Genomic DNA, 25,552 nt, shown 5'->3' with positions numbered 1-25,552 from the left:
ATTCGAACATCAACACTACTCCTAATGACCAACCTATCACATTTTTCAAAAAGTATTTAAAAAAATTATAAAGGTTCAACAAGGGTCCTTACTTATCTGTGGAGATTTTAACTGTATTTCAAACATCGACCTTGACACTTCCAATAAAAAAGCTAAAGCCAAATCTACCTTATCACAGCTACTTCACCAAGAGGATCTACATGATGTATGTGTTAGCACTGCAAGTCGTGCCGGCGCCGCTGCCCCTAATTGCAGGCACAGGCGCCGGGTCCTATCTTTCAGGTAACCCCACTACCTGTGTTCCATGCCTGTGTTTCCTTCCTGCTGAGACTTGCTCTGGTGTTTGAGCTGGCGTGGGTGTGTCTCTCTTAATCTATGAGGTAACACATACACGCCCACTGTTTTCTACAGCCTATGGCTGGTTTCCTGCAGGTATTTAAAGGCACCTCCTACTACAGGAAGTTGCCTGAGCAATCTCTAGGTTTACCTTGTGTAACTCTCAGTGCTAAGGTGTTTTCCTTGTTTGGCCTTGCTGTGTACCGGACCTTGCTTACGTTTTTGGACTTTGCCTGTTTGCTGCCTGACCCTGACCTCGGATTACGTTTTTGGACTTTGCCTGTTTGCTGCCTGACCCTGACCTCGGATTACGTTTTTGGACTTTGCCTGATTGACGCCTGACCCTGACCTTGGATCTTTGTTTCTGGACTTCTTGGCCACGCAAGCCCCTCGGTGCTTGCATCGGGTTTCCTGACTTCTGTGGTCAGCTGCCACTGGCCTGGGGATTGCTCTGGAGTGGCACCTGGCAGCTACCCCGCAGCCCAAGCCTATCCTCACCTATCGGAGGCTCTAGTGAAGACCAGGTAGCGGCTTAGTCACGCCCCTCTGGAGCATACCCAGTCAGTGGCACAGTGGGTCCACCCCCGCTTGCATAACAGTATGGAGATGTCTTCACTCAACCAAAAGGGATTATACTGTTTTTTCAATACCACACCAGTCCTACTCCAGGATAGATTTGTTTTTAATGGACAGATGGTCCCTACAATCAACCTCAGCTGCAGAAATTCAAAACATCACATGGTCTGACCATGCACCAATTAAGTTGACTTTATTGGAAGAGACTAATGTCAACTCAGTAAGGAATTGGAGAAACACCTCCCTGTAAGCATATCCTTTCATCGATGCCTGAGATAAGAAACCATCTTAAAGTTTTTTTGAGATTAATGATACTTCGTCCATCGATCCCATGATGGTCTGGTGTTTTCATAAAGCTTTTACTGTTAATTTCTTAAGATCAATACATTTACCCAAGCTGACACCAGATCAACTTAGGGAAATCAACCAACCTTTTTCCCATAAGGAAATTGAATCGGTAATTAAATCCTTATCTCTAAATAAATCACCTGGTATAGATGGTTTTTCAACTGAATATTATAAGACATACAACCAACTTTTGATCCCATATCTAACCAGAAGTTATGACCAAGATGCAATATCTGGTATCTTTCCAACAGAATTTTTAAAAGCAGTTATAATCACAATACCTAAACCTAGCAAAGATGCCTCACATGTACAAAACTTTAGACCAATTTCCCTGTTAAACACAGATATAAAAATCTATGCAAAAATTATTGCTCAGAGGCTTCTTAAAATCACATCTGCACTTAATAATGCAGATCAAGTTGGGTTTATTAAAGGCAGACAAGGCCCAGATGGGACACGGTAAATCTGTTACAATACTCTGAATCTCATAATATCCAATTAGCCTTTATTACTTTAGACGCCGAAAAGGGTGTTTGATCGCCAACATTGGAAATATCCTAAAAAAACACAGCATTTGTTTTTATGTCTGGCATGCTTTCTTTAACGTTCCGTGTATCTAATGGGACAAGGCAAGGATGTCACTTGTCACCAGTTTTGTTTTCGTTGGCAATGGAACCTCTAGCACAAAAAATAAGGTTTAATAATAAAATAAAAGGTATAACAATTAAAGAGGACACACATGTTATCGGACTTTTTGCCGATGATGTAATTCTTACAATAACTGACCCAATCCTATCTATTACGGCATTAATGTCTACTATAACAGAATTTAGCAAAGTTAGCTACTACAAAAAAACTTTTCCAATTGTAATATATTAAACGTAGGAATAGCACACAAGACACAAAAAATCATACTGGAAAAATTTCCACTTACTCCAGTACAAAATAGCCTCCCATCCTTTAATTAGGAAAATCCAAGAAGAAACAAATTGACCAAGCAAAATTGAATTCTCATGGATGGGCAGAATAGCAGCCTTCAAAATAGTAAAATTAGCTAAAATTCTTTATTTTGGACGATCCCTGTGATCATCCCACCCAATTTTTTCAAAACTATAAAAAAATACTAAATTAGTTTATATGGGATGGTAGAAAGCCCAGAATTGTCAACCACTTTCTTACAAGACATAAGAAAGTAGGTGGTGCAGGATTGCCATGTATATATGACTAACTGGCTAACTGACCAACTTGAAAAATGTCTATCTTTTTTAACTGATAGAAAGTGGAGAAATATCGAAATTTCACATTTTTTAGGAAAGGTTTATTTAGCATTTTAGTAGCCTCTACTTTGTCTCCCAAAATTAAGACATCATACTTGAAATTTAAAGAAGCAATGGCTTTCGCTTGGAGCAGTCTAACTAAAGTTTCTGATCCAGCAATTGAAACTATCTTAGTACAAAAACCACTCAGATCTTACGAAGATTTAAATAATAATCTAAATACATCTGCATGGGTTAAGAGTTGCTATAAATGTGTAAATATTCCAGCATTATGTACATTAATAGAGAAATTCTTTACCGTTTACTACTATCAGAGTACCTACTAAATTCTGGCAACGATCCCAAGACACAATAAGCAGAAAAGGGGGTATATCTATATATTATAACATACTCAACTCCAAAGACATATGGCAGAGACTTCCTGTCTTTGCCACCTGGGAAAAAGATCCTGGATCCTTCTTCACTTTATTTAAATGGAAATCAGCTATCAATTCAATGATCACTTCTACAAAATGTCTATCGCATTGGGAATGTTTTCAAAAAATTATGCTTAGATTGTATAGAACTCCTCATCATTTATCCAAGACAAATTACTCCCCACTATGCTGGAGACTTTGTAGATGTACAGGCATAGTACATATGTTTTGGGAGTGCACCAAAATTAAAGTATTTTGGACAAATATATCGAGGAATATTCGGAAACTGTCTAATAAAAACATTATCCTTACCCCTGAGTTAGCTATTCTTAATATAGGAATAGAGAATTTTGCTCCAGCCCATAGAGTTCCGATCACCCATATATTATTAGCAGCTAGACTGACTATTATCAGTAAATGGAACCAAAATGTATCTCTTACATTATCTGAGGTGATAGAAAAAGTTAATTTAGAGTGTTGTCATGAAAAAGCTTTTGATATTAGAAATTTTTAATTTAGGAAATTCAGTGCCCAATGGACATCTTGGTATACGTTATTTCCCATGGCAAGTTAATGTTAATTTTATTTGTATTGCACTACTCACATATTACAAGTAGACCAGGGAAGATATAAATGAAGATATGGTATTATAGTTACCTTTTATGGTAATATGGAGTTTGTTTTGATAAAAGTGGTTTTATTGTTTTATTTATTTATGTTATTTATGCTCTTTGTATAACATTCTGTATAATTACAAATGTTTTTCTCTTTACTGTTTTTCTGTTCTATTTATAAAATCAAATAAAAAATTAAATAAAAAAAAAAAAAAAAAAAAAAGCTTTTGTTCTTTCAAAAACTTTGTTTGATCATATTGTGAAAAACCTGGATATTTAAAATATCTATAAAGAAATATTTAAGAGATATTCAAACAAATAATTTGGGCAATGAAAAAGGATTCTTTATTTGCGTCCCATCTGCTCCTGAAAATCCTGAGAATAATTTTCCAGAGTCACCTTATGCTCCATTGATAAGACAAATAAGGGAGCTGTCAATTCAAAATGACACTTTGAAAAAAAAAATAGCAATGCAGGGATAGGCAAACAAGGGCCTGCGATGGGAGAGTGAGCGGGCTGTTTCTCTGCACACAACCTGCCCACTCTCCCATCGCAGGCTTTGAGCCTGTGATGGGAGAGTGGGCGGGCTATGTTATTGCACACAACCCGCTCACTCTCCCATCGCAGGCTCAGATCTGTGATGGGCGAGTGGGCGGGGTTATGCCATCACAATGTCATGTTCAGTGGCGTCATGATGGCATAACCCCGGCCACTCTCCCATCAGCCCGGCCCCTTTGTCAAATTTTATTTTAGATTGTGACCCCTGACTAAAAAAGGTTTTCCCACCCCCTGCACTACACCCAGCTCTAGATGCCAGTTACCAATGCTATCTACGCTCCGTCTCAGGGCCCACCGCCTCCTCCTGCTGCTGCTTCTGCCGCCTGTCAGTACTCCATTCACTAAAATTGTCTTTCACACTTCTGTGTGGCATTGACTATGCACTACACCCAGCTCCAGATGCCAGTTACCAATGCGGTCTCCCTGGCGATAGCTGACCAGAGGCCACACACTGCTACTGCTCTCACTGACCCACGCTCTGTCTCTGGTCCTCCATCCTTTTGCCTAATGTCACTGCGCTACTTCTCCACAACTTTATGGGTGGCATTCCTAACACATGTCATCCAGGTCATGATGCCAGCTAGCAATGCAGTCTCCTACTGTTTTGATGGCGGAGACTGCTCATAGTGGGTTGAGTTCACACGTAGCACCAACCTTTTCTCAATGTCCTAATGTTTATGCTGCTTTCTGTACGCTGTCCATCACGCAAAAATCCTATTTGCCTGCTGTCACTTTAACTGCCATTTTCTGAAAAACAAAGTCTTTTGGAATTTTTGTATTTTTTCCCTTGTTGCCACTGTTCTCCTACACATACCTAGCAAATTTGGTGGTTCTAACATGTATAGGGGTTTTGCTAATAATTAAAGTTGGCCTATTTGAAGGTGATGGCAAAACTGCTACATCTTCTTTGTTGTAGTTAAAAATATGAATAAACTCAGTTTCTTGTTTAATATTTAGGAATTAATTAAAAAGGTATAGTGGCTTTTGGGCACCCTGTTGTTGTTACTGTGGACCTCGGCTGACAGTTGGGAAGGGGATGATATGACTGCTGGCAGATGATGATGGTGATAGAACCCTGCTAGTTTTGGCTATTCTGTTCCCTCTCCCAGCAGGTTGCTGCCATGCTTTTTACCCATGTGTTATGCACATCGTCATTTACCATTTGCTTGCTTCGTGCCCTCCATTGACAGAGTCATGAATGATTGCTTACTGCTTAAGAGTTCATAGAGTGTGTTGAATTTGGCATGGGAAGATGACTATCACCAAAACAGAAAGTAAGCGTATATCTTAGATTTTAGAACTGTCATGAAAGTAAAGGGAAATATACCAACAGGTAGAAGTATTGATGAGACCTAAAGAATTTCTCTTACTTCATGTTGTGTATTTAAGACTTTATCTACATGGACTGTTCCTTAAAAAGCATTTAAACTCTCTTATTGCTTTTACACAGTTCCTGACAGCCCTAGCAGTGCTTATGAACAGCTCATGTGGGGGCAGAACATTTAATCACTCTGCTAGGGCTGCTGGGAACAGTGTCCCTATACACTCTCTCCATTGATTGGATAGGGAAATATAAACATTGAGGATGCTGCAAACGTCAGCAGTGTTCTGTTTGGCTTAGCCAATAAGAACTAGAAATGAATGGGAACACCCATTCCCATTTGTCCTCTAGTTACTGGTGCTTCCATATTGGTAGAAGTCCCGTGGCTGTGCTCCTGGCAGTGTGCAGCCGTGGGACAGATCCTTCCATGGGGGATACTATGTAAAAAAGAAAAGTATGCAAATAAAGTATGCAAAAAATTAGAACACAAGGATCCCAAAAGCAAAACGTTTTGGCACTAAATTACCATCTCCTTCTTTCTAGACATAATCAATTCTTTCATGAATTGAGTTAGGGATATCATTCCACAGGGTGTGGGGGCAAACATCTGGGAACATCAAGATTTCAATTAAGCCCCCCACAACCTTAGCCACATTGTAGGGACGAGAACCTTTCCCCCAACGATGGTTCCTGCCAGCATTGAGGGCAGGAGGGTCTAGGTTTAATAAAAAGGAGATGAACTACACGTTTTTGCCTTCTTCTTTTTTGTGAAAACCAGATTTCAGTGTACCTTTTGTGGATAGAGGCACACACATTTGATGCCCCATTTCCTATACTGGAAGGCCAAAAGTCTACTCAGAAAACTCAGTAAAGCCGTCCAGATAACTGCCATTGCAGTATGTGGGCCAAATTGGCTAAGCAATGAAGGACTTCAACTTTAAAATTTTGGGGGTGCATGACTAATGTTCAAGTATTTTTTTACACAGCCTCAAACCCTAATATTTTAAACATTTTTATTAGAAAACCATGGTGGAAAGAAAAAATTAGGAAAGTTAAATATCGTAAAAGTTTCTAGACCTTCACACCAACAATTAAAGTCTTGGCTTTTGGACAAAAGCTAAACTTTTTTCCATCATGTTTTCTAATTTAAAAAATCAAAGTTGCATATACAGTAAGCACAACATACAACACATACCAAAAACTGCAATCAAAACCATGTTTAAAGTTTTCAAAACAAAAATTTTTATTTTTACGCAACTTAATCGGAAACAAATCTAATAACATTTTCATACTACAATCCAAGAACAAAAGTACTCATACTTATTTTAACAGAAGGGGAAGGGATTAGGAGACAAGTACAATGGATGCATCACACATATGACCTGATTTATCAAAGCTCACCAATACTGGACAGAATAGTCTATCATGGGTAAACCTGGGAGATTTAGTATAGCTGAAATCAATCTGGTCCTGGATCAAAATCATTTGCCAACCAAATGTAAATTGTTTTTAAGAAATCCACTTCAGGTTTGCTGGTTCACCCAGGTTCTCCCAAAATATTTTATCTTTAGCAGTTTTGGAAAGCCTAAATAAATTACGCCCATTGGCTGGCCTTTGGTGATTGTTGACCCAGCAAACTTGAACTGCAATGCTCCAATGCACAGACCCCAAGGATTGACATAAAAAAAAAAAAACATCCTTAGCGATAGTGGAATCAGTTTGGAGGAATGCAGTTCAAAGTTTGCTGGATGAAAACCAATATTAAACATTTATGGATTTGGAGAGGGTACATGGATGGAGAGGTACTGGGGGAATATATTGGGTAAAAGAGCCATAACTTGAGCAGCTCCTGGAACTTGGGAATGTATGCCCATAATATTGTTCCAGATGATAAATCTGGGGATTTCGAAAAAAAAAATTATATTAGAAGGTCCAGTGGATACATTTGGCTGGCATTGGGATATTAGGGATCATGAGGATAAAGCTAGGACTGGGGTGGTAATCATACCCTGATTGAAGTACATCCCCCGAAACAGCTGCACTTTTACCCATGGTCATGACACCATGAACGGCCTGTGTTATTTCTATCTTACAAATGAAAAGTCATTCTCCAGGCAGTGATTTTAAATCCTGGTACAACAAAAAAACGACTCCTATTCTGCTCTGCCAGATGCTGTTCCATTGTATTCACAAGGGGCAAAATGCCACTGTCCAGCTCTTTATTACTTCCAGGCTAATTTTTGTTTTTCTTTTTGGCCTTCTGTTTTCGCACACAATATGGAGCAGGCACATCTGTTTCAGAGGGTGACTGGCCGGATCCTCATATCCCCTCTCACTCAACTGGCCTCATCTGGTGCCTCCACACTTCCATATGTCCAGTGGTTAAAAAAAAAAAATTAGTTTTAGAAATAAAAAATGATCAAAATACATTAAGGTCCAGTCCTGCATTAAGAAAAAAAAAATTATCTTGCAAAGATCCAGGTGCACAAAACTCACGGTGCTACACATACATGAATACATGAGATGTTGTAATTTCCACAAACAAACAGAACAGATGAATACTTACAGGCACATCTCCACAGTTTAATCCAGAAATTGAACTTCATCAAAGAAATGGTTAGCCTTCACTTTTCCAGCTGCTGTTTCACTCTTCTGCTTGCTCGTCTCCCTTAGATCATTTGTGAGGTGATCACACAGGGTTTTCCACCTTGTATCAATCGTGCAACAGTAGAGTAAAAAGCTTGGGCACACACAGAATAGACTCAAACTCAGGAAGAGAAGCATGTTCAGGGAAAGTGACACAGCATGCAATTGTGAATATTACCACCAAAACCAAACATAGTGACAAACAATCATCAAACATACCAGGGACAGGTGTTACTTTACTTGAATGAACAGCAAAGCACCTGTTGAAAACACATGCAAGGTATGCAAAACACAGTGCTATAAGCAAGAGACAAAGAGATCCACAGGACAAGAAATCTAACATTGAGTCATGCAATACACACCAAAATATTTCTGCTCTTATACAGGCAAGTACCAATCCCATTGTTTGCCAGGGCTCCGTCCTTTCATATATAGTAGTTGTCTGTCAAATTATAACAACAGTTGTGCTCTTGCTTTGCCTGAATGAGTCCTCTATGGAACCGTACTTCATCGCCATGATGTCTAAAATGGTGGACTCACCAAGAAGAAGGGAATGATGTCACAGGAAACAGGCATTCTAGGAATGATCTTCCTGTAAACACTTTTAGCTGCCTTTAAGCTTCTCTATTGAAAACAAAGGAGGCGTTTATAAACATTTATATGCTTTGAAAACACTTGGAAATGCTTATAAACACTTGTAGAACACTTCTATTGTTTTCAATAGAAGCTTTTACAAGTAAATGCACTGGTGTGGAGTGGCCCTTTGGAATTTCAAACACTGGCAAAAAACTCTGGGGAAACAGTCCATGTAGATTTGGCCCAAGACAGGAAGTGAAATATTCCCTGCTGGGCAGAGAGCACGAAAATGCCAGATAGGGGTTTAAGGCCTCTCTACTCTATTCAAAACTTAAAAAAATAAAAAAGGCACACTTTATTAGATTATTGAATAACCAGCATTGAATTTTAGGATGTAGAAACAGTGTATTAGTGCTGACTTTCAGATAATCAAAATTGCACAACTAGTTTGGTAGCCTTAAAGACAGAACCTTAATATAACAATTGTATGTTCATTATTATTAGGCCCTTATGCTGGGTACTTTTTCTATGTGTGTTGTGTTTCTAGCTTTTTTTAACCATTTGCAAATACATTTGCACAGTCTTTAAAAAAATTACACATATTGATAACATTTTACAGTATGTATTATTGTACACTACACACACAGCTTGATAGTTTAAATATTTAAATGTATCCTCTTCACCTTCACAAATGATTCATCATTTGAAGCTTCATACTTACGTAAAAGGTGCCACTCATCTTGTTGTATAGTTCTGGTCAAATTGAATGGAATATTCCTCAGACGAATTGGCTGGGAGAAGTGATACTTGATAGCTGTGCACTTCTGTGCAATCCCTTTGAAGAGAAAGAGAAGTTTAGAATACTCATGCATGTGTAAAACTGGAAAAAGTATCCAGGAGCCATGATGTTCGGATAGTTTAGCAGAGTAAGGGGGTTCAGAATAAAAGTTCCCTGGACACTGTGTAACACCTGCATGTGACACCATGCTTTGATGAAGAGGTACCATCAAAAGTTATATAGGTGATGGCTCCCATGCAGTAAAAAATCTATGCTTTACACTAAACTGTGCTTATGGCCATTTTAGTGATTTTTGGAGCTATTATGAAAATTGTTTAATTGCATTTCTAGTTTATTTGCAAGTTTGTTTTTGTAAATTATTATGCAAATTAACAGGTCTGTTCAGTATAAAGGACAATTACAAAGAAAAGTGTAACAGGACGTGAGGCCTAGCTGACCACAAGGTGGTTCTAAAATGCAGAACATAATGTAAAACTAAAGAAGGGAAAGGGAAGAGCAGAAATGTCTGTGTCCTGTCACAGCAAACATTTTGAAATTGAAGTCCTGAATTTTAAGAAGAAAAACAATTATTGTGTACAATATTGTTGTGTGTGAGGGTATTCGTTTATTTTTTGGTTAGTTTACCACTGTTTTTATCTTCTTTGTTGACAAGATATGCAGATCATACCTTGATGGTGTGAACTTGCTTACCCTCTGTTGAAAACTGAAAATTTGAATAAGATTAATATTTTGTAAAGCAAAAGAAGGGCTGGCCTTTTTCTTTTTATTACCGTATTTTCAGGTGTATAAGGCGACTGGGCGTATAAGACGACCCCCCACTCTAACCAATCATTTGGGGGTCGTGTTATATGCCCAGTATTGTACTGTTCCTTCTGCTTGTCAGATCTCACTATTGTGTGAAGGTAAGTACTGGTACCCGGCGTACAAGACGACCCCTGACTTTGTCATAGATTTTTCGGGGTTAAAAAGTCGTCTTGTACGCCGGAAAATACGGTAATTGTTAGTATTGCCACCACTGGATATGCAGGGAAGAGAGGGTGTGAGCATGTATGATGAACTTTTAGAAGTCTGCAAACACATCTTTTTAACATAACAGACAGAATTGCAATCCATTTCCTCTGCACTGTTACAAACATGGTACATGCCCAAGTTTTCTGGCAGTGTGTAAAATGAGAACTCAACAATACAGCCTTCAATTCCAAGCAGAAGATTTAGTATATGAAAAAATGTTTATGTCTATTTATTAACAAATATCCAAATTTTGCTCCTGGGTGACAGAACTAATGGTTCAAAACATTTTGTAGTATAGGCAATACACGTTGGATCAGCCAAATTTTTCATAAACCAGCAGCCAGTTTTTTATGATCATAATGCAAGCAAGGTTTAAATTCTCAAAAGTACAGAAATGGTATTTATATATCCAAATGCTAGAAACTAAATTTTAAACCTAGCACATCCAAAATGTTGTCACTAATATGGTCAGATATGGGTAAATATTGATAAATCACATACCCTTTCTGTCAGGATACACAATTGACTTGCAATGCAGGTGAATTCACTACACAGTCTAAAAATGTATAGATAAATGCTCTTTGCTGTATATGAAATGTGTGCCGGATTTATTTCAAAACCAGTGTTGGTGAGTCATTATATGTGTTAAATGTATGCAGTATACATAAATCACATCATCCACATCACACATAATTAGGCAGCCGTAGTTGCATAATTCTGATTTAGGCTAGATCTAATTTCCCAGAAACACAGAAATAGCTGTTAGATGATTTGAAGTAATAAACTATGCTGTCACACAATTGAGTTACAAGTTTCAAGTGGTCACAAAAAAAAAAAACAATGATGAATAACTTATGTTTCTGTTAAGAGATAGGCTTCTGGTCTGAGCTTTATATCACCACAGTGTAGCATACCCTGTATTGTAGAGGAGAGCTAGGAATTTATTGTCTATACCAATACCTGTAGCTGTGCACCTTCCATTTGAAATGTATCCTTCTCTGCTTCCCTAGCACATATATTTAGGCTGTATGCAGCTCAAGAGGATTTGTAATTTATGCTGCAACCAATGTGCAGAGTAGTTCCCAGTCTTAATTCTGCATCATCATTGATTGCTAGGGCTTTATAGCATTTCTGCTTTCAGTCACCAGTTGCCTGTTGTAGCGTTAAACTGCGCTAACCTGCTGCTGGTAGGTTTATTCATTAGATTTACTGTTGCTGACTTTGCCTGTTCCTGATCCTGTCTGATCCTGCAATTGGAAAGGTGCCTGGACTGGCCTTTTTTCTGTGACCCCAACTCTGCTTTATCTTTATTTACCATTTGGATACCTTGTGTGGTGGACAAATTACCTGTGTATGACCTCTGGCTCTGTATTCTGGACTTGCTTCTGCTGGAATCTTTGTACTGCATTATCTGTGGGCTCTTGGTCCTCTGCCAGTCCTTACCCAGATGCCATCCCTTGTGCACAGAAGGCCTGGGGGCAACAGTGTGCTGGGACAGCACTACTAGCCTCTCAAGGGCTTGCTATAGGCCAAAAGTGTGGCGATCTTCACCTCTCTCATGGAGTACTTCTCCTTCTTCTTCATTTTTTAACTTGTAGTTTTCAATCCTCTGTCAGATATTGTTAGGGAGTATCCCTCCAGCCATCCTCTGAATGCCAACTGAATGCTCTCCTGACCAAGTGACTGGTGGTACAGTCCTCACTGTATGCATTTGGTGGAACTTAAGAAGTGTTCTTGGGCCTGCAGGACAATGCCAAGCTCCCATTATTTTTAAAACCAAGTCATTGTGCAGTCACTTAGTCCTGCACTATAGGGACACTTAGCCCATAATGTCCCAACACAGCAAAGCTGCCCTGCTTCTCAGTACTGAATGTGTATGCTCAGATACTGTCATCTAGTCTGCATGAGAGATCATGTGCTTAAGTTTAGACATTTCTGAAGCACTAACATTGCTTTCCTGATGTCTTGGCCATGGCCAGAAGGGTTGGAATAGTCTCCTATTCCACTAAATGATCTGTGATATGCCCACCTGCTAGTGTTTACCTATGAAGACAGAAGTTTTTAGGATGACTTTTTACAAAAGTTTCCAGACATTTTTGTTGCCTGCAAACTGCCCCCCAGAGTTCAGGACATGAAGTGGCCCTAGGTGACAATGCCTGCAACCCTGGAAACAGCAACACGTGTTTGCAAAAGCTAGTATTTTAGATGTCTAGCTCTGCAGAGTATGCAGTTAGGAGCAGTAAACGCTGCATTTTTCTAAAGCAGGTCTGAACGAACCCTTAGAAGATCAGATAGTGAGATGGTATCATCTTACCTGGCATGCACCAAAGTGGCAGATATTTTAACTCTTTACCTGATGGGTTACTGGGCTATTGGTGAACTGTTTTAGCTACATATTTGTGATGGATACATGACTGGATAAATACTATTAGAGATGCCTAACATTGGCTAAAAATCATTGCCAATGATTTTCCAGCAAAAAGCAATCACAATACGAGAAAACAATGGGGTAAACTACAATTAATAGGTGAACATGGATTCATACTGGCCTAATAATGTCCCTGATTCCAAAACCTGGCTAAATATACTATTGCTAGACACAACAAAGGAAGAGGGGGGAAATTAAATAATACTGTCACGGCAAACAAAAGTATGCCATAGCTCATAATGGTTTCAAGAAATTGCAAAAATCATAGGATCACTAAACCAATGTGTCCCATACGGAGCAGTTTTGGGAGACTGAAAAAAATTTAGCTTAGAAAGCCTTACAACATTAAAAGTTGTTATACACTTTATTAATCATTAGACATTTTTAAAACAGTTCTTCGGATATATTTCATTACACAGAGACAAAACAAACATAAGTATCATAAACTATATATATATATATCTCACATTATATATACAAACCAGTATAGCAAATAAAAGGTTCACTTACATTACCTGTGGCATGCAGTTCTTTTAATGTTTGTTCTTTTAATTAATGTAGGAAGACTGGCATGACAAAATCCCAAGTAATTCAATCCATAAATCTAAAGGGATTAGGGTATTAAGAATACCTGTGAACAGTGACATATGTTTTGTAAATACATGAATCTCATCTCACTGCCCCAAGTCCTAAATGAAATGAAGGTGATTCTAACCCTACTTGCCCAAAATCAATGTGAGGAAATCATACATTGAACTTGGGAATGTTAAGAATCATCTCTGAATGGCCGGAATTTAGCAGCCATCCACATGATGAAGTGGAGACAAAAGCAGTCTGACAATTTCATTTGTCATGTGTCAGCACCCAAAAGGCGTCTGACATCAGACACCAGTACATTGTGTTTCAAGTGGATATAATATACTAATATATACTGTGCTATTGTTGTCGATGACATTCAAGATTTGCAGGACAGGTTTATAGGTCAACAGTTAGGTTCTGTTTATGCATTCTGCATATAGTTTATAAAAAAAAAGTAGTTCTGTGCCCCCTAATTTCCTAGAGTTTAGAGGAAGCAGGTATTGTTTATTGGTGCAGACAAATCTGTACTCCTGCTGATGCATCCAAATCCATAAATGTAATGGGATTAGTTCTATACATGCATCATTGGCATTTAATTGTTAAATTTTAACCATCTTGGTATAGTGAGATGTACATTTCATTGTATTAGTGCATTTTGTCTGTAATCCTTGTGAGTGAGAGTTTGTTCTGTATATCACACTGATTTTGTACTATTATTTATTTTTCCGAGTTTTACCTTCTCTCAATTATACATAATAAACAAGTTGCTTGAACTTAGTGTGGTGATTGGCAGATGACTTAACTGTCTTTTAAATCAGGAGGGCAACTCAGTAAAACAACAGCTTTATTAGAGACGACTCCTTAAGGCTTAGTCTACATGGAAGCCCATGTTTGAAATTCCACTGCTTTCCATTGGGCTAATCTACACCAGGACGTTTCCTTGAGCCACGTTTATGAGCTTTATCTTAAACATTGCTTGCAACGTTTAAAAAATTAAAACGCTGGGTTAATGCTGGAAAATGCGGGTAAATGTTTCCATTGATTTCAATGGGACGTTTTTCTGCATTAATAGGCACTTAAAACGCAAATGCGTTGAAAAGGTGGAAAAAATGCAGAAAAACGCAAAAAAAGTGGGACCTAGATGGCACCGTTCAGGGATTTATGAAGGGCCTACTGCCAAACTACAACAATCTCCATTTGGAATTTGATAGAATCCACACAGCACTGGGATCCCTTATAGCAGATAGCATGCCCAGAGATGTTATAGTAAAACCTTGTTTCTACCAAATGAAGCATTTATGAGAGAGGTCAGACCATTGACAGACATCTCAATTGATAGATATCCAATACAAATTTTTGCTGATCTTTCACCGGCCACTATCTAGAAGTAGAGAACCTTCAATTCTTTGTTACACACTCTCCTGACAACATCAAGTATCAATCTTTTTTTGATACAGATTTTTGCACACCATGATCCAGCATTCAAAAATAAACAGCTATAGTATTAGTTATATATAGATATTTATATTTGTTTTATATATCAGTATTCTGGAGGATAGAATGACCTCCCTAGGAGCACAGGAGTATTTTTTTTTACATACCTGCTATTTTTGATCAGATTTCTTATCCCCACTTTTTTACATTTTTCTTTTTTGCTTCAGGTATTTATTCTTTTTTTTACATAATTTTGATCAACATGGAGGCATCTCCCTCCCTTCCCAGTTCACCCCCATCTCCTCCACCCAGTTCCCTGGTTCCTTAAATGGGGAGATTCAGTCCCCCAGAACAGATTTCATCCTGTTGGTGTGATTCATATGAGGCAATAGGCCTGGTACGGTTTACTAAATTTCTGGATATGATCTTTGATTACCAATTAATCAAAGATTAATAATCACTTTCTGACTTTCGGACACACAATGCACAAGGCATTAATGCTCCGGTTAAGACAGTTAAGGCCTTTCAATATTATCACTTCTTGGCAGTCGATGTACTAGGAAAACAAGAGACAAATTTTTCTACTAGCTCCTATTCAAATTATTTACTTACTCCGAAGGATTTCCATTAGTTTTCCTGGTGAAAGGCCGGAGAAAAAAAGCAACTTGTAGAATTAGGTCTCTTGAAGAATGTATCTTTCTCACTGAAATTTGAACATAAAGACAGAGGGTATATTATGATAGTAGGCCTCCTAGGGGAATCAATGGTTTCCTTACTGGTTTATTAAACCCCCACATCAGGCCAATATGCCTTTTTCAACGAAATGCTAAAAAACCTGGCACCCTACTTTGAGGGGGTCTCTAATGTTGGTGGGAGATACTAATCTGGCCCTAGATCAGATTCTGGACAAATCTTCATCCCCAACCTACAAACACCAGCCTGAACAAAGTGTAAAATTAGCTTCCTATTTAAATCAGTTTGACATGGTTTATGCATGGAGGGAACAAAACACTATGCCGACAAACAATAAGGATTGATCATGTTTTTCCACAATTCTCAAGTATCCCACACCTAATAATGGCATGTATCCTCATGACACCCTGGTCAGACCATGTCCCAGTGATGGTCAAATAAATTGGCATGGGGAAAAAAACCCGCACCCACATTGGAGAATTAACGACTCAATACTAAGCGACACCCCCTTCTACGCGATTATTAGAAATCACCTACTTAATTTTTTCCATCACAATGACCCTGTTATTATGTCTCCAGCGGTCAACTGGGAAGCCTATAAGGTCACTATCAGAGGGCACATAATATCTTATTTTACTAAACTTCTAAAAAAAATCACTTCAAATTATTAATCAGAAGCAAACAGCTCTTTCAGCACTTCAATCACTAGAGAATCCTCACACAGATTTAGGATCACAAATAGAACTCAGGACTGAATTTAATATATGTCTAATAACAAGGGCAGAAAATTCATTACAATGGTCCAAACATAAATTCTTTGGGGCAACAAACCAGGTTCTCTCCTAGCTAATGGGCGCCACCCCAAAACAGAATGGCTGCCTTTCCAAAGAATTAAACTTAGTGATGGGAGACTTTTTCAAAACCCAGCTCTGATACCAGAAACCTTCCATAAATTCTATACCAATCTTTATGTGCCCTCACATAAATACCCAGGGCAAGGGTGAAAGCTAATTTATGGAGGATACCCCTACCTACTCAACAGAAAACACATATCAAGACCCTGGATAAGGCATTTACAGTAGACAAATTAAATATCAGAAAGTGGGCAGCACCCCTGGCCCAGATGGATATTCTAACATACATCTACATTCTACATATGAGATAGGGTTTGAATTTGAAAGAGGAGTTGAATTTGTATGCAAGTCGATACAGGTACATTAATTTAATAAATGCAATTAAGACAGATGTTTGTCTTAACATAATATTAGGCAGCATGGTGTCAGTTACTGTATAAAATCCTCACTGTGTGTTAATCACAAACAATGCAAAAAAAAAACTTAATGGAGCCTAGAAATTCATTAAGTCCTGGAGCAAGCAGTGCGTTGATATGCAAAAAGATACAACTGCAGAGTTTGTCTTGGTCATTAAAGAGTTACAAGAGCTAGCAGAACAGCTCAGACTTCTTCTGCAAGTCATGTGAACCGCCCCTTCCCCCATCAAGCCTCTGTCCTGCACACAAAGCCCCATTCCTATCTAGGAGTCATCTGTATGTCGGATGACCTTAACTCAGGGACTAGCTGTATTTCAAAATGTTCGGAGATATGTTGGCTATTCACCTAGTACATTACTGCAACTACTTGCGTAATGATAATACAGTCCCCATAGAGGGAAATATAGCTTTAATTAGCATTCTCGCCAAACCTAGCAAAGGCCATTTGGAAGTAGCCAACTATAGGCCTATATCATTGATCAATTGTGATCTTAAAATATTGACCAAAATATATTATTATAATATTGACGAACTGTCCTAACACTTTTTTAGGCCAATATATTAATTTAGACCAGGTAGGTTTTCTCCCTCACCTTCAAGCCCCAGACCAAACTAGAAGGATGATAGACTTTATCACAGATAACTGGGACAAGAAAAGAAAAGCTATGCTTTTGTCTATTGATTTACATAAAGCACTTGATAAATTGTCCTGGGGATACTTTACAACCCTGTTAATGATGGGCTTTGGTCCAGCATTGATACGTCTCATAGCGCCTCTTTATTCCACCCCCACAGCTTCTATCTCAATTAAAGGTTATTCCTCCCTGCTGATTCAGATCAGGAGAGTGTAAAAAAGTAATATTATTATAAATTATGGTTTAGGTGTATTAAGAACAGGAGTGTCTTCTTCTGTAAAAAAAAATGCTTGTGTATTTATTAAAAATCTGCATAAAAATTTACAAAAGCAATTCAATAAGAATACATGAGTGTAAAAATGTGTATGTGTGTGTGGTGATGCCTGATGGATGTGATGTCTCACAATATGGTTACAATACGTTATATATAAGTCCATACATTCAAATATGGTTATACATACAGAAATACAGAACAATATACACCTAATAATAGTTAATACAACTCTAATACAACAGCTAATACAACGCATGAATAATTGCTAATGCCTTCTGAGCAGTCTCAAACTCCAAAATAGCATCAACTCTTCAAGTATGATAGATAAAAAACATATGTTCTGCCCTTCATTTGTTCAGTCACGTACATAAATATGACATCATATAAAATTATGGTTTGATCTAACAATTCCCCCTCTTGAGGGTGAAACTTATTCAATCCCTTAAAAAGTTCAAAGTTCATAGGTTGACGTACTCAACTATTCATAAAATTGATACAATTAAAATCAATCAACACTTTACTATAGCAATAATTAAATGGTATGTTATACATTTATGGTAAACTGTGATTATATAGTAATATATTTAGGTATTTATCTATACCTATTCTATTACATCATCTCTTTTCTTTCAGTTGCATTGGTCCACCAAAAAGTATTTTTCTTCTTATCAAGAAATAATCCTCAGAACATAATTTGTGTTTTTTGAAACTTAGAGATAAAAGTCACATTTATGCAAATACTTTCACATGTATAAAAGAGTAGTCATTTTCTAATCATTTGTCTTTTGGCTTTAACACAAACTTTTGTTATGATGGTCATCATCAGGAGGCTTTTTAGCCTTCTTTGGATACCCATGGCTGTTCACAGGCCTCTCAGGATCAACACCATCATCAGTCACATATAGCAACTTTTCATCAAGAACAGTGATTTCAGCAAATCCGTTCGACATCTGGCAATGTAGCATGTAGAACCATTTACCATTCAGCTTGTGTAAAGTGACATGTGGGCTTTCCTGTGGGCCATAATATCATAGTTCATGAATTCAACTAACATAAAATTATTTCTTTAGTATGCACAGTGATAGCAAAATTTTGAATTGTCTCTCCTTTTTTGTCCCAGCTGACAAAACTTAGATATGTTTCAAGTGTCCTAATTATCTATGTTCCTCTGATAAAGTTAGTAACTCCGGGAAAAAACTGACACCTTTTGGGATGAGGTCATCATAAAGATCATCATGAAGTTCAACAAAGATTATTCTCCTTTCTTAAATGAAGTCTTCTTGCCCCATCTTTAAAAAACTAAAATTAGATTTCATAAACTATGTTCAACACAGTGTATCATATATCTATAAATGATATAACCTTTCATTTGATACCCATATTCATCAAACATAAAAATGAATGTAATGTAATTTTACTTATCCTAATATTGTGAAGTATTATTCATTTACTTTATTGATGTGTATGGTTTGGAACAAAACCATTAATAATCAGCATAATTTTTTAATCTATTTTAAAAAAAAGATTTTTATCAAATTATCGTTAATCATATTGCTTATTCATGGTATAATGATCTGTATTGTATATATACGTGTAACTATCTTTATTACCCTTAATGCCATAGTACGTAACTTTTCAGATTGTTCAACTTTTCCTTGTTATTATATACCAATTTCCTAAAGACAATTGTGTCAACATAATATAAAATTATATTTGTATATAATATACAACTCATACTTGTAAGCAGTTGTGTCAAGCTTGGGGAGACAGGGTCACTAGGGGGCGCTACAGCTAGCACAAAAGTGGTGTTAGCCCTAAAAAGGGCCAAGTTGCAGAGTCTAAGTGGCAACCGGGTTTTCTCCAGAGCCTCTAGTGGTGAGGATATTGCGCTGCTAGTTACCGCCAGGTTGCAGTCCTTGGGCACACCAGGGTGGGCAGGAAGATACACGTACCAAATCACTAAGCAGAAGAACCATCAAGGAAGGCCGGGGAAGGGCAGGCAGCAAACAAGAGAGGTCAGGTCACAATCAGGGGTCAAATATCAGGGATCCAGGAAATAAAGGCCAGCCAAAATGCCTCTGGAATTCTGGCGATAATTTCCTCAAAGTTCGGATAGTTCTACAAAATTTTGGCAAACTGATTTTGCGAAACCATCAGAAGATCAAGGAAATTATAATAGGATTCCCTTGGAATCCTCCTGTTTGCGATCCCCAGGGCACTAGAGGTTAATTAACCTCTGGTGCCAGGGATCGCACACTGTTGTAAAAATCAAAGATATTTTTTTTTCAATTTTCTTTTATTTAAAATTTCTCCTTAATCGTCGTATTTACACCTCGCCTAAAATTTCTGTAAGCGAGAACGGCCGAATTTGCAGCAAGATCGAGGGATGAATAAGAGGCTATTTTTTGATTGGCCAGTGGGTTGGACAAAACTGATAAAGCTTGGTAGCCTTGGCACGCCCAGAATCAAAACTGCCCACATGCACAGGAGAGATATGCCTGTGCTTTAGCGAGGAAAAGGTAAGTTTGACTTTACCTCCCCCCACCTTTTTACAGGGCTTGTCCACCCGCCGAGGTCAAGATTTCAAAGGAAAGTGAAGATGAAACCTCTTGGCAAGATAAGGTGCAGACACATCTGTAGCTGGAACCCAGGATCTATCCTCAGAACCAAAACCTTTCCAGTCAATCAGGTACATCAGCTTCCTTTGTTACAATTATTTTTCTGGAGTATTACAAGGTTACAAGGTTTATTATTAAAATGATACTATGGTACAATAAAAATGAAGTAACATGAAATTATACAATTTCAATTATAATGTTAAAGAAAAATAAATGTATATAATGTAATAAAGATAACTTATAAGAAAGAGATAATAAAAGAAAAAAATTAAAGAGAAGAGAAAAGTAAAATGAAATATTCTTTCAGGGGGACACATATAATTAAATTACATAGAAAGAGTACATAAATATTTAATTTATTATAGTTTATCCACGGGTCCCAGATCTTTAGAAATGTCATGTGTATTTTGTGCAGTAGAAGTTAGTTTCCCATTTTTAATAATGGTATTAATATTCTGACTTACTATTTTATAATTGGGAGAGGATGTTTTCCAAGAGTTGGCAATAGTAATTTTTGTAGCATGAAATATTAAGTTTATCAGTTTTTGTTTTGGGTATGTTTGGAATAGATTTATTTATTAACACAGCTCAACAAAAAAAAATTATTTTCACTTGCCAATGATTTTTTAATATATTTCTCGTATTTTAGGTCTGCTGAATCCAGAAATTAACACAACATATCATCAATCTTTATTTACAGCAATGTTTTACATTTTATATATAATAAATGTAGCATTATTTGTTAGTTTGAAATCCATTTTACTGCATAATGGCAACTGCTATGCATCAATTCCAATTGGTCACTCAACAAAACTTAAGACAGATTATGAAAATATCAGAATGGTCTTACAAAAGCTTTGCTATCATGAATAGTGTTGGTTGAATAGCTCACCATTCGATTCGACCGGTATTCGGTCGAATAATGCGTAATTATTCGGGTGATCGAACGTCAAATTCGAACTCCATTAAAGTCAAAGGGGGAAAAATTTGGGTTGTTTTTCTGGACTGTGTAGAGCTTCTACAGCCTATAAATGCATTTAAAAAGACTTGTCAAGACTCCCCCAGCTCTGCACAACACTGTACAAGTAAAAAAAAAAATAAGGAAGTCTTTTTTCTGTTGCTGGCAAGGCCATTTTATGGGGAGGTCAAGGGAACGTGCCGGATTTTATAAGATCTCAGAGTAGAGGCAGAGAGGGGCACGAGGGGGTTCTTCTGGTCCAAAAATTAGCCACCAGCTTTCAGCGCTCCATTACAAGCCATACACAGGCTTCAGAGTACAGGCAGTGGTCTCTGAGGGGGGTCTTTCAGTCAAAAAATTAGCCAGCTACACAGCTCTGTTATAAGTTACAAGTGACAGGTGGCAGCAGGAGGAGGAGGAGTCAGTGGGCACTGAGACGGAGCAGGGACCGCATTGGTAACTGGCATCTAGAGCTGGGTGTTGTGCATCATCAATGCCACCTAGATGGCTGTAATGCCATATTTCTGAATGGAGTACTGACAGCTCTGTTATAAGTTACAAGTGACAGGTGGCAACAGCAGGAGGAGGAGGCAGTGGGCCCTGAGACGGAGCAAGGACGGCTTTAGAGGTTGAGGCCATCACCTATATGGACAATGTAGAAGCTGTAGCTATTGGAGGCATGAATGGATGAACGAGATTCCAATCTGTCCCTACCTACTATGTAGCGAAACCACATGAAACGGAACGGGCTTGTCAGAATCAGCGGGGAAAGAACACCCTGTTGAGCTTGACTCTAGTCTGGCATCTAGAGCTGGGTACTGGGCAGTGGGCAGGCAGCAGTAACAGCATGAGGAGGAGGCGGCAGGCCCTGAGACGTAGTGTGGATGGCTGTGTTACTCCTCCTGCTCTTACTACTGCCGCCTGCCCAGTACCCAGCTCTAGATGCCAGTTACCAATGCTGTCCACGCTCCGTCTCAGGGCCCACCGCCTCCTCTTCCTGCTGCACGCCCCAGGCTTAATCAATATGAGCCATCAGGATGCAGCCATACTTCCGATGAGCCAGCTGATTCGAGTGGGTGGCATCTTTAACCCTGGAGCGCAGCTCGAAGCGTAAGTGGAAGTGCACGTCAATCACATCCAATTAGTGCAAATCTGCCAGTGTGGCGCTGTAGAAATTCCCTTCTATGATGTCCAGCGCACATTAGGAATTACCACCAGACATTTGGGGCTAAGCACCTCGTTGAGCTGAATAAACAGGTGGTCCAGGTTGTTTTTTCAAACTGGCGGCAAAAGGCCACTGCTTCCTTGTACAGTATTGGTGCAGTCCTGAAATCTACTGTACTCAGGTAGAGTGTTTCACTGTTAGATAGATAGATAGTCAGTGTGTTACATACACGCAGCCAGAGGCAGGGTACCCTCCCTGAATGCATGCACAGTATCACACTTGTACTGAGAGACAGCACTCAGACGCAGTGTATACTGGAGTATATATTTTGTATACTGTGCTGCATATTATAAGCGTCCCCACTGAAGGAAAGTGCTGCATACAACACACACACCGCACTTGCATTTTTGGTGTCAACCCCCCAATAAAAAAAATCCACTTACTATACAAATTTACACTCTGTGAAGCATATTAGCTACAAGGTAAAAAAAGGTAATGCTCGGCTACATGCCCCACTCAAATTGCTGGCAGCAGCACGAGTAACTTTGGTGGCAGAAGGAGGAAAGGCAGCAGAGGAAGATCGAGCAGTTTGAGCTTGCTTCTTGGGCGGATGTGGTCGCACAGAGCTCTGTGCTTTGACCAGGTGTTCCCGCCAGGTTACCGGGTGGTGGCTTTTTAAATGTGCAACTTGTTCCAAGTTTGTTTGGGTTTTTGCCTCGTTTCAAATGTTGAGCACAGTTTGCAGATGACCATAGTGTTGTCATCACTATGGACATTAAAAAATGCCCACACGGGCGAACATCTAACTGGGCCGAAAGGTGCTTTGGAGCTGGTGCTTGTGGTGGCGGTCCGCGGTTGTTGAGGCATAGCTGTGGTGACAGGCAGCTTCCGACGATGGATGACTATGACTTGCCTCAGCCACATGGGCACAGCCATTCGAAGTGCCTTGCGGAAGCAGGAGGACATATGGCTAACTCCCAACAGACTTCAGCCAGGCAAGGTCGTGTGTGACAATGGGGCCAATCTGCTGGCAGCCCTGCGTTGTGGGAAACTCACACATGTGCCTTGCCTGGCTCACGTCATGAACCTGATAGTACAGCGCTTCCTTAGGAAATACCCAGGCCTCCAGCCGCTGTTGCTGAAGACCAGAAAGTTGTCAGCGCATTTCCGCCGGTCGTACACAGCCAGTGTCAGATTGGTGGAGTTACAGAGAAATCTCAACCTGCCAGTGCACCGGTAAATTTGTGATAGGGCCACACGTTGGAACTCCACATTTTACATGCTGCAGCGGCTGTCTGAACAACAGAAAGCTGTAGCGGATTACGTGTCAGAGTCTGTTCGTTTGAGACGCATACCCACACTACTTTTTTTCAGCCCTGCAGAGTGGCTGCAAATTGAAGACTGTATTGTCACCTTTTGAAGAGGCCACCAGGATGATCAGTGGAGATCAGGCCTGTGTCAGTGACACCATCCCCATCATATGCCTGCTGGAACAGATGATGGTGGATCTTGGACACAACACAGAGCGTGAAATGCAAAAATCATCTCAGACATGCGTGCCTACTATGCATAGTGCACCACCAATCCAGGAAGAGGTGGAAGAGGATGAGGAGGACATTGCAGGCATGGGAGAAGGGGAGGAAGGGGCAGAGGAGGATATTGAGGGTACATGGCATCCATCCACCCAAACACAAGGCGGCATGTTCCGTGGATGGCAAGACCAGGTGGAGGAGGAGGAAGACGACTACCCTGTGCTGCTGTTCGACCCACCAGAGTGTGGGTCCAGAATTACCTCAGCTTTAGGGAGTTAGAGCCACATGATAGCCTTCATGCAGGAGTGCATAGTCAAAGATCCACGCATACAACACATAAAAACAGACTGACAACTATTGGATTGCTACATTACTGGATCCACGTTACAAGCCTGAGATACAGCAACTCATCTTGCCCCAATACAGGGGAGCCAAAATGCAGCACTACCGAGAAGTGTTTGTAAGGGACTTGTGCTCAGCCTTTCTGGCTGCCGGCAGCAGCAGCAGCAGGGATCCCTATGGCAGTTCCACCAGCCATGGAAGCCAAACAACTACCTTAAGCAGCATGGGTGGCAGCAGCCGCTGAGAGGTCGTCTAAGCCAAACTATGCAGGGTTTTTTTAAGCGGAAGCAAGCTGCCAGTCGTGCAGCAATTGCCAATGACACTCAGCAGTGCTACTCAGTCATGGTGCAGGAATACCTGAGCTCTACATGGGACATCTGCAAAGTGCAAAGCCAGGACCCACTGAGCTACTGGGTATCCAAGCTTGAGCAGTGGCCGGAGCTGGCAGAACATGCCATTCAGATCCTTGCCTGCCCAGCCGCAAGTGTGTTATCTGAAAGAGCGTTCAGTGCAGCTAATTAATTCTGATACAACTTGCTATCTATCAAAATAAACTGCAATTTTTTTTATTTCTGTAAAAAAAATACAGAGAATTAATTCTGATACCACTTGCTATCTATCAATATAAACTGAATTTTTTTTATTTCTGTAAAAAAATATAGAGAATTAATTCTGATACCACTTGCTATCTATCAAAATAAACTGAATTTTTTTTTATTTCTGTAAAAAAATGCAGAGAATTCTGATACAACTTGCTATCAAAATAAACATAAAAATTTCTGTATTTCTGGAAGAAAATACATATATTTTATATGATAGCACTTCATATCTTTCCTAAAACCCATAAAAAAGTTAGTATTTCTCACCCAAAAATATAGATATTTCTTTCCGATCCGATGTTTATGTGAGACAAATACATATATTAAACTGTGATAGTACTTGCTAGATATCCACAAATGATAAAAAATGTATGTATTTCCCTGCTTATTCCACCAAGTACGATACCTTTAATGTGGTTTCACTACATGGTAAGTATGGAAAGTGTGATTTTCGTTAATCCATTAATGTCGCAATTGGATACAGCTTCTACACTGTCCATAGAGTTTATGGCCCCAACCTCCAATGTGGTCCACGCTCCGTACCAGG

The 25,552-nt window shown here is 39.1% G+C and overlaps 1 protein-coding gene across 5 annotated transcripts in view; it reads right to left on the bottom strand.

Moving 5' to 3' along the window:
• TMEM178A (transmembrane protein 178A) overlaps positions 1-25,552 on the bottom strand; it is a 102,417-nt gene that overhangs the window by 34,563 nt on the left and 42,302 nt on the right. For 3 of the 5 annotated variants that reach the window (XM_072409176.1, XM_072409174.1, XM_072409177.1), the window contains one exon: positions 9,390-9,503. The exons of 1 other annotated variant lie outside the window; for it this stretch is intronic. In XM_072409176.1, the coding sequence (XP_072265277.1) occupies positions 9,390-9,503 (114 nt within the window). Of the gene's footprint in view, positions 1-7,567; positions 7,889-8,012; positions 9,504-25,552 lie in introns of those variants that run through there. One more of the 5 variants, XR_011920416.1, reaches the window with a different exon arrangement.

The sequence above is a fragment of the Pyxicephalus adspersus genome, chromosome 4 (assembly GCF_032062135.1).
Source record: "Pyxicephalus adspersus chromosome 4, UCB_Pads_2.0, whole genome shotgun sequence".
NCBI lineage: Eukaryota > Metazoa > Chordata > Amphibia > Anura > Pyxicephalidae > Pyxicephalus > Pyxicephalus adspersus.
The sequence above is the reverse complement of the archived record's forward strand: the minus strand, read 5'-3'. Positions and strand labels throughout refer to the sequence as shown.